This window comes from Boleophthalmus pectinirostris, unplaced genomic scaffold (assembly GCF_026225935.1).
Source record: "Boleophthalmus pectinirostris isolate CB_2022bp ecotype Guang Dong unplaced genomic scaffold, ASM2622593v1 HiC_scaffold_17, whole genome shotgun sequence".
In the NCBI taxonomy this organism is placed as follows: domain Eukaryota; kingdom Metazoa; phylum Chordata; class Actinopteri; order Gobiiformes; family Gobiidae; genus Boleophthalmus; species Boleophthalmus pectinirostris.
Window position 1 is genome coordinate 10,114,886 of NW_026571115.1, and position 10,633 is coordinate 10,125,518.

At 40.0% G+C, this 10,633-nt stretch overlaps 1 protein-coding gene and 1 pseudogene across 1 annotated transcript in view; one reads left to right on the top strand and one right to left on the bottom strand.

The window, feature by feature from the left end:
* Window positions 1-8,256, top strand: part of znf385c (zinc finger protein 385C) — a 440,772-nt gene extending 432,516 nt beyond the window's left edge. Inside the window, exons 8-10 of the mRNA XM_055152953.1 lie at window positions 3,302-3,400; window positions 6,530-6,622; window positions 7,959-8,256. Of these exons, the coding sequence (XP_055008928.1) occupies window positions 3,302-3,400; window positions 6,530-6,622; window positions 7,959-8,243 (477 nt within the window). The 3' untranslated portion in view covers window positions 8,244-8,256. The remainder of the gene's footprint in view (window positions 1-3,301; window positions 3,401-6,529; window positions 6,623-7,958) is intronic.
* On the bottom strand, window positions 5,041-5,158 carry LOC129408799 (5S ribosomal RNA; annotated as a pseudogene).
* Window positions 8,257-10,633: the final 2,377 nt, after the last annotated feature.

The following is a 10,633-nucleotide window of genomic DNA, read 5'->3' on the forward strand; positions in this document are numbered from 1 at the left end:
TGTGATGAGCTTCTCAGAGAGCAGGCCTATTCACTCATCATTATGTCAAGCCATCATGGTTTTAATGTTGTAGTTACACTGCAGTTTTACCTTGTATGCAAAGTAGTTTTTGAACCCTCATAAAATTGTACACATATAAAATGGGAGTATATTTGAAAACTTGTGAAAGTAATAGGAAATAGTTAAAAGTGAATTGTGCAACTTTTCCGGTGGAGGCTCTGTCAGATAATTTTCTCCATGGAGATGTTATTGCTTTGTCTAGAATGTTTCACATTGTATTAAACCTATTTATCTTCATGGAGATCAAACCAGACAAAGTTACAGGTCAGATCTCTGAAGAGGCAACCTCACTCACTGTTTTTCTAGATATTTTTGAGCTATAAAATCGCCTGTAATTGAATAAATGTAAGGTAGAGCTGTTCAATGTCATATTGTGGAACATTCTAAGCAGAGCAACGACATATCCCATATGGAAAAAAACTGGAAAAAAATATAAGAATTTACCACTGTCTTTGTAGTAAATCTTATATATAAGGTTTATATGTGCCATGTATGGTTTACTCCTGAAAGTGGCCCCTTTTGCATTTTTCTCATACAACTATATTATGAAAAACTAGTAAAGATAAAGTGAACATTTTGCATGACATTTACAGGTAATGTGCATGATAAACTACATTTTCTCTGTATGTTCACTGTAATGTTTGTGTTGTTTAATTATATGTTGCAGAAAAAACAATCAGAGTGTGAAGGGAGATTTGAACCCAGATCTACCATGTGGAAGTTCAGAGACTTACCAATTGAGCAAACTAACTGCTGATTTGAAGGTTAACAATAGCATATATAGAGGACAATTAACTGATATGACCTTTTGTCAGTTGAGGCATGTGAAAAAACATAAGTGTATAGCTGCTTTTTGGAATATTACAAGTCAATATAGACCTTTGTAATAATTAGGATTTTGCAGAGTAAAAATATTTTTACAGCCTGTATGTTCACTGTGATATCAGTGGAATATGTTTTTTAAGGTTGTAATGCAATATTTGCATTACTGTGTTTACCCCCATGCTGACCACACACACACACACACACACGCACACACACACACTTTTAAGGATATTGTATGTGGGAATAGTGTCATATACAGGCTGTGCAGGTTACAAAGTTTTATATGTTTCATGCTGCACATATTTACCAAAGATCTTGGAAGTGTTTGTTTGTAAGTGTACAATTCTTTTAGGATTCATATGAAACATGTTAAAATGGTGTATGAGTTGTCTATACCTTTTCCCATATGGGATCCATAGAAACAAGAAGATGACAGACCCCCAACCTAAATGTTACACACTTTTATGAGGACATTGATACTTTGAAGGGACATCACGCTGGGGGTGTTCTACGTGTATGTGTATTAGCGGAATGTTCACCAGTTTCTATGGAGACACAACACACACATTAGCAAACACAGCGAAATACATTTAAAGATCATCTGAAAACAGCCTTGCAGCCTTTGCGATTTTCTAGCTGCGTCCATTCAAATTGCAATAGGGTTAAAAAAAGGTTATTCACATACTAAGATACTAGTTATTCTTTTGCACAAATAAAAAAAAAATCACATACACAGGACATTGGACCTTTCCAGAATAATTTAATAATGATATTAATCTATATCAGAGAGAGTATGGTAAATTTAACAGGCCCTTTTTATGCTATTTTCTGATCTATATCTTGGGCTGGCCCTGGATTAGTCCTAGTTTAGTACTTGTTTTAGTTCTGGTTTAGTCTTGGTTTGATCCTGGATTAGTCCTGGTTTGGTCCTGGTTTAGTCTTGGTTTAGCTGTGCTTTGATCTTGGATTAGTCCTGGTTTAGATCAGGTTTAGTCCTGGTTTAGTCCTGGTTTAGTCTTGGTTTAGTTTTGGTTTAGTCCTGGTTTAGTTCTGGTTTAGTCCTGGTTTAGTTCTGGTTTAGTCCTGGATAAGTACTGGTTTAGTTCTGGTTTAGATTGGGTTTAGTCCTGGTTTAGACCTGAATTAGTCCTAGTTTAGTCCTGGTTTAGTCCTGGTTTAGATCAGGTTTAGTCCTGGTTTTGTCTTGGTGTAGACCTGGTTTAGTCCTGGTTTGATCCTGTATTAGTCCTGGATTAGTCCTGGTTTAGTCCTGGTTAAGGGCTTGTTTAGTCCTGGTTTAGTCCAGGTTTAGTTCTTGTTTTAGTCCTGATTTAGTCCTGGTTTGGTCCTGGTTTAGTCTTGGTTTAGTCCTGGTTTAGTACTTGTTTTAGTTCTGGTTTAGTCTTGGTTTGATCCTGAATTAGTCCTGGTTTGGTCCTGGTTTAGTCTTGGTTTAGCTGTGCTTTGATCTTGGATTAGTCCTGGTTTAGATCAGGTTTAGTCCTGGTTTAGTCTTGGATTAGTCCTGGTTTAGTCCTGGCTTAGATCAGGTTTAGTCCTGGTTTAGTCTTGGTTTAGTTTTGGTTTAGTCCTGGTTTAGTTCTGGTTTAGTCCTGGTTAAGAACTGGTTTAGTCCTGGTTTAGATTGGGTTTAGTCCTGGTTTAGACCTGAATTAGTCCTAGTTTAGTCCTGGTTTTGTCTTGGTGTAGACCTGGTTTAGTCCTCGTTTGATCCTGTATTAGTCCTGGATTAGTCCTGGTTTAGTCCTGGTTAAGGGCTTGTTTAGTCCTGGTTTAGTCCAGGTTTAGTTCTTGTTTTAGTCCTGATTTAGTCCTTTTTTGGTACTGTATTAGTCCTGTATTAGTCCTGGTTTGGTCCTGGTTTAGTCTTGGTTTAGTTCTGGTTTAGTCCTGGTTTTATCCTGGTTTAGTCTTGGTTTAGATTGGGTTTAGTCCTAGTTTAGACCTGAATTAGCTCTGGTTTGATCCTGGTTTTGCTTTGGTTTAGTCCTGGTTTAATCTTGGTTTAATCTTGGTTTAATCCTGGTTTAGTGTGAACACAACACATAACTCTGTGCACTGGTCAGGACTGAGACTGACCCACTAACTTTTCCGTTAATAGGCAAGCAATGTAACCACTGAGCCACTGTCAGTCTGCATTTGACTCTTGTATTTGATGTATTTAAATAAACATTAGAAACCTCAGGGAAGCATAAACCTATTATTTAACCAGGCACTGTGGAAGATAGCAACAAAAGCCACTAATATAACATTATTGCTACGCTCTTCAGTCACCGCAATACCATTATTAATTCAGCAGATAAGATTTGAAGCGTTCCCAAGGCGACTCAACCAATCCTCACTATCTAATCTAATCACTTTTTTTTTTTGTTTTCATTCATTCTTTGCTCTACAGCACATGAACAGCAGAAGGCACAAGGATCGTCTGGCCGGAAAACCCCCAAAACCGAAGTTTACCCCTCACAGCAAGACCCAGGCTAGCTCCAGTTTAGCGGTAAGTCGGCTTAAAGACAAATAAACAACACATGAACGCAACGGGGAAGACAAATAAAACGTAATTGGCTTTTTCCCCGAGATGCTTGAACACACCGCGTCCCCAAATTGGAATATATTCGGCTCAGCTTGTAAGCTAATGCATTTTTAAACAGCAGTTTCTATTTATCTGCTGCTAAGTGATTTAACCCTCTGAGGTCCGGCTTGTTTGTCCTGTTTTTGAAATGACTACAAATTCGGGGGTTTAATTTCTGTCCCTTGAATTGTAAAATGGGTGTGTGTACACAGAATAAATATGTCCCTTTTGTTTTATTTATAGTCCTGCTTTAGTTCTGGTTCAGTCCTGTTTCAGTCCTGGGTCAGTCCTGTTTCAGTCCTGGTTCAGTCCTGGTTTAGTCTTGGTTTTTGGAATGACTGCAAATTCAGGTTTTAATTTCTGTTCCTAGAATTGTAAACTGGGTGTATGTAAGCAGATTAATTTTGTTCTTGGTCCGGGTTTTAGTCTAGGTTTGGTCCTGGTTTGATCCTGGTTTAATCTTGGTTTAGTCCTGAGTTAGTCTTGGTTTAATCCTGGTTTAGTCCTGATTTAGTGCTGGTTTAGTTGTGTTTTCTTTTTGGTTTAGTCCTGGTTTAGTCCTGATTTTGTCCTGGTTTAGTCATGTTTTTTCTTGGTTTAGTTTTGATTTTTGAAATGACTACAAATTTGGTTTTTAATTTCTGTCTCTTGAATTGTGAAATGGGTGCATAAGCAGAATAAATAGGAGTCGTATTTTTGTAAAAGAAAAAAAAAAAGCATGTTTACCATAAATTACCATACAGCCTGGAGGTCACTAAGAACATCGCTGAAGACATAATTAACATGCTCAGCTGAAAGACTTAACTTGAAATACAACCTTATACTTTGATTTGAAGGATCTTTTCTGTATATTTATTTCATCATAATAAAGGTACACTGTGTAGCTTTTCTGGTGAGGTGTCTGCCATCTGCTTGTCTCCATTGCTTTGCCTGGAATGTTCCACAGCATGGCATTAAACATATCTGTCTTGCATGTATTCAATAACAAGTGTTTTTATTGCTCAAAAATACCTTGAAAAACATGCCTAATGGTCTGGTGGATTCACTGGCTTGTCACCATGGCGATAGATGTTATATCATGTTATTATAGAACACCAGAAAAGTTACATAGTGTACCTTTTAAAGGGCTCGTATTACACTGTTTTCTGATCTATGTCGTAATTTTGTTTCCTCATCGCAAACAGACCTGGAGTTGTGTTTTGTCTCATTTACATTATGTTAAACACACAAATCCTGCACATTTAGAGTTCTCTCAAACAGAAAACACTCTGTTCCACCTTGTGATGTCATGTAAGTAAGTTTTTAATTTATATAGTGCTTTCCACAGACATTTGTCACAAAGACGTTTTACAGAACATTAATCAGTCACTCCATACCCTGTGGTGGTAAGCTACTGTTGTAGCCACCACTGCCCTGGGGCACGGCTGCCATACCAATCGGCGCCATCAGTCCCGCCGACCATCACTCACACACACACACACACACACACACCACTTTCATACTAGGCAATGTGGGTGAAGTGTCTTGCCCAAGGACACAACAACAGTTTTTTTGAGACTGGCACCCCACTGTGGCACCTGATTTTCCCAGCGGTCTCCCATCCAAGTACTAACCAGGCCCGGTCCTGCTTAGCTTCTGAGGTCTGACAGGATCAGGCTTTGATAAGCTGGTATGGCCACATGTGGTAATACAGGAAATGCTCCACTGTGTTTTTAAACTCCATACACCTTCACTAAAATCATTTGGATCATTTCAGACCTGTAATGGACAAGCTCTATTGTACCAAAGGTAAAAGGTCAGCTTCATGACATCACAAGGTGAACAGAGCTTTTTGAGCTTCGGAGATTTAGGCAGACTAATAATAAAGAATTACTCAAACATGAATGAAACAAAACACAACTCCAGGTAACAACATTATAATACAGACCTTTAGGTCTTTGTCATTTTCCATTTGTAAATTTTTCAACTGTGCACACGCAAAACAGCCAAATTATATTATGATTATTACATTTTATGAGCAAAGTGACCAGTTGCTCTCATCCTAAAGTCCTCCATTGTGTTTTCAATTTCCCGAGTCAAACCTCTTCTTAAGCTCTAGTGGGTGTTGTTATGGCAGCGTGCTTGTCCGACTGTCACAAAGGTTAACAGTCCCCGGGCCCTGCGCTCGGAGACAGGTCTAAAACTGGGCTCCTCTGACAGGGGCTGAATCAGCACTCACCACTAATCTCTTCTTTGCACCTGTCATAACTCTCTCCCACTTTGTCCTCTTCTCTGTCTCTCTCTCTCACTCTCTCCTCTCACTTCCCTCACCGCAACTGTCCATCTCTACCCATCTCTCTCCCTCACTACCTCCCTGTCTCTTTTGCTCTCCCTCTCTCTCTCTTTTACTCTCTCCCCCTTTCTCTTTTTCCCCATCTATCATTCTATGTCTCCTCTCTCTCCTTCACTATCTCCCTATCTCTTTTGCTCTCCCTCTCTCTATCTTTTACCCTCTCCCCCTCTATCATTCTACCTCGCCTCTCTCTTTCTCCCATTCTCCCTCTTTCTCTCTTTTGCTCTCTGACCCTTTCCCTTTCTCCCCCTCTCTTTTACTCTTCCTCTATCATTCTATCTCTCTGCTTTTCCTCACTACCTCCCCTCTCTCTTTTATTCTCCCCTCTACTCTTTCTCCCCCTCTATCATTCTATCTCTCCTCTCTCTTCCTCCCTACCTCCCCATCTCTTTTACTCTCCCTCTCTCTCTTTTACTCTTTCTCCCTCTCTCTTTTACTCTCCATCTATCATTCTATCTCTCCTCTCTCTTCCTCACTACCTCCCCTCTCTCTCTCTCTCTCTCTTTTACTCTTTCTCCCCCTCTATATTCTATCTCTCCTCTCTCTTCCTCTCTACCTCCCCACTTTCTTTTACTCTCCCTCCCCTCTATCTCCTCTATGTGTCTCTTCACTGTTTCTCTCGCTCATTTCAACTCCTCTCTTCCCCTCTCTCCCCTTCTTTACCTGTTTCTCTCCCTCTCTCCCACACTCGCTCCCTCTCTCCTTTGCCTGTGTCCCTGCAGCAGAGCGTGAGGTGGAGTGGCTATGCAGGCGTGGCTGTGTCCGCCATGAAGAAAGCCTACAGCCAGTTCAGCCTCAACTCCCTCTCCCCACAGGTCAGTGTCTGTGGACGGAGAAAAAGCTGCAGAACATACACGTCTACTGAGTTAAAATGACTGAAAATGCCAAAAAAAATAAATAAATAAAAATTATACTGACAGTTATTATTAAGAAGTAGTAAATAATTTGTCTTCTTTCATTACATTTAATTTAGTTTCAGACTGAATGATTTTAGGATGAGTTGAGAAAGAGAGAAAGTGCAATTTCCCATTTGCGAACTTATTTATTTATTTATCATTATGTTTTTAAATAAGGAAATTCAACTAAACCAATTAAATCAAGATTATTATTCAAAATCTGTTGTCATTTTAACTAATCTCGAAATGATTTTGCGGTAAGAGAGAAAGGGATGAAGAAAGAGAGAGAGATGGAGGGATTTAAACTAACTGAATGATGGTTTTGACTTTCACACTTGTTTGTTGTTTTGTATTTGCATATTGCATGATAATTAACTTTTAATTTTACATTACTGGTCCTCTCCTCTACTCCTCTCCTGTCTCCTATGTCCTCTCTCCTTCTCTCCTCTCGCCTTCTCTCACTCTTCCTCTCCTCTCCCTTCTCCACTCTCCCCTCTCTCCTCCTCTCATCATTTCTTTGCCTCCTCTCAACCCTCTCTTCTTGCTCCTTCTCTCTTCTCTCCCCTCTCCTCCTCTGTCACTCCTTCTCTCCTTTCCACCTCTCTCTCCTCCCTCTCTTCCTCTCCTCCTCTCTCACTCCTCCTCTCCCCACTCCCTCTCCCTTTCTCTCTCCTCTCTCTTCTCCTTCTTTCTTCCCTCTCCTCCTCTCACCCTTCCTCTCCTCTCCCTTCTACACTCTCCCCTCTCTCCTCCTCTCATCATTTTCATGCCTCCTGTCAACCCTCTCCTCCACTCTTACTCCTTCTCTCCTCTCTCCCCTCTCCTCCCCCTCTTCATCTCCTCCTCTCTCACTCCTCCTCTCCCCTGTCCCTCTCCCTTTCTCTCTCCTCTCTCCCCTCTCTCCCCTCTTCTCCTCTCCTTCTCTCTCTTCTCCTTCTTTTTTCCCTCTCCTCATCTCACTCTCCCCTCTCTCCTCCTCTCATCATTTCCTCATCTCCTCTCATCCCTTTCCTCCACTGTCAATCCTCTCTACTCCTCCCTCACGCCTCCTCTCCCTTTTACCTCTCTCTTCTCCCCCTCTTGCTCTCTCTCCTCTCTCTCTCTCTTCTCCTTCTCTCTACCCTCTCCCTGATCCCGCTTCTCATCCCTCCCCTCTCCTCCTCTCTTCTCCTCTTCTCTCCTCTCGTCTCTCCCCTCTCCTCTTCACTCACTTCTGCCTCACTCCTCCTCTCCCATCTCTCTCTCTCTCCTCCAGACCAAACTGGCGTTGCAGAAGCAGCTGACCAAGAGCCTGAGCACGTCCGGTTTCCTGCCCAGCCCGCTGTCCCCGCCCCCAACTCTGTGCACCGTGGCGACCGCCAACCCCCTGGCCTTGCGTCACTCGGTGGGCGCCGCGGCAACCACCAACCACCTGGCCCTGCGTCAGCCAATGGGCACCGCCGCCTTCATCCAGACGCCCTTCCTGAGCCCCGCCCTCTTCAGACCCGCCCCCGGACCTCTGCGTGCCACCCACACGCCAATCATCTTCTCCCCGTATTAAAGAGACTGGTATATGCTCCACATGTTTCCACTATAAGGGTATGGCATGGGTTGGGTTAGTTTGGGGCAGATGGGACAGGATATGCCTAAAAAATCTGAATCTAAATTTTAATTTGAGCAGTTTTGATTAATTTATGTTCATTTAAAATTACCTGGCCTTGTGGTTTAATAAACTGGTTTCAATTTACTTTTTTCTTTCCTAATAAAGGAAATAGATGTACCATTAAATTTTATTAAATGTGAATAAACCAAGTAGCAATCGTTACATCAAAATCAATATTGGATTTCAACGTTTTAAATTCATATCTGAAAATACGTAATGTTTAAAGAATATTGAATACAAATTAGCCAATGGACAATTTTGCATGTTGTGTTTTGCTTAGAAAACATTTTGAAACCAGTTTTTTAAAAAGTTTATAATTAAGGTTGAACAGTAATGTGTCAGAATTATCTAAAAAACAACATTAATATTCAAAATTAAAGTAATTTTAACGGTGCGGTGTGCAACTTTTCTGGTAGAGGATTTGCAAACTGACTTCGCCATAATAGGTTTGCCTGGAATATAAAGGGTGACGAAACTGTACAAAAAACATACATTCTACTATGAGTGTTGCCTCTTCCCGGATCTGACTTGTAACATCGTGGAAATAGATGTTTAATACTTTCAACTTCCTTGGCAAAGCAACAACATCTCCATGGCAATAAGCAGGTGGCAGATCCTCCTCCAGAAAAGTTACATAATGCACTTTTACATGATCTATATACAGTGTTGGGAAGGTTACTTTTAAAATGTATTCCCCTACAGATTACAGACTACATACCCCAAAATGTAGTTTGTAACGAAATCCATTAAGGTACTTAAAGTGAGTAACATAATCTGAATACTTTGGATTACTTGATTTGCTGTAGAGAAGCAAAGACTAGGATATTTTCACATAAGTTTTGTCTGCTTAAAGACAATAAAAAGCCCAGACTTTCCTTAACCGTATTAAAAATATTATTGATAGAAGAGGAGGAGACACGGTCCGCGCGGTATTGTTTAGTCCAGTTAAATCCTGTTTTAGACCCGCTAAAACTTTGGAGTCCGGGACAACAGACCCCAACCCATGCTGTACCAGACCGGTGAAAACGCCCCCTTCCTTTTTAGTGTAACCTTTAAACTATGCAGCCCCTTGACTTTGGAAACACAGAGACAGGACAAGTCTCAGAACTCCAGAGAAGACCCCATCAAAATAAGGCCAAGAGTCCCATCATGCCTTGCTTCCTGCTCCTCCGTCGTGACCCTATATGGGAGCAGGCCCGGCCTCCAGACAGTGACTGGGACAAAAGAGGCCAGATTAATAGCCATTTCATGTTGGGGTTCCTGATATTAATGTGTAATTTATTAGAAAAGCAAAGATAGAAAACTCTAGATGTATGTTTAGTGTGGTTGCCGCCAAAAAATAAGGTCCCTTTACTTGATGCTGTATTCATATTTTTAAATTATTGTAAGAGGTGATAAGAACGGTGCTTAAAATAAATCATATAGAAGACAACTGGAAATTACACAACTCAATTAGGATTAGTAATGTGTCAATAGGTAAAAGGTCATCAAGGTCACATGGACTGAAATTGTGCAATGTTTTCAGATTTTCAGATTTTTCCTTTCAAAAAAACAGATTTCCTTTTTTTTTTAAATATTCTGAATTATATAAGCTATTTTATCGGCTGTAGTTTTAAATGCATTTATTTTGCATAGCTTTATGACATTGTTTTTATAGCAAATATCTTATAGCTTAAATTTGTATGAAAACACACGTTAAGATCATTTATCATACAAACAAAACAGATGTTAAATCAGTGTAATATACCAACATTCATTTAATACAGACAAAAGTGCACAGTTAAAACTACTATATTTTTATGTTTTTCTTTTTGATAACATTTTATAATAAGTACTTTTCATTTAGATTTAATAAAACGTGAAGACAACCTTAATTCATAATGAACAATTACTCCTGACTGACCTTAACCCATTAACTAAGTAAGTTAAAGGAAACCTATTAAACCATTTTCTGATCTATGTTACAATATTGTTTCCTCATCACAAACATACTCGTGGTTGTGTTTTGTTTCATTCAGACATGTTTAACACACAAACCCTGCATATTTTGGCTGAGTACTTTTATCAGAACAGAAAACATTCCGTTCCACTTTATGATGTCATGTAGTAATACAGGAACACATTCATTTTCCAATGTGTTTTTAATCTCCATACATCTTCACCAGAATCATATGCATCATTTTATCCTTGGAATTGCCTATTGAAGTCTCTACAGAAGAAAACATAAAAGGTAGCTGTTAACTTGAAACCTACCGCTTCATGACATCACAAGGTGCAACTGCATTTTG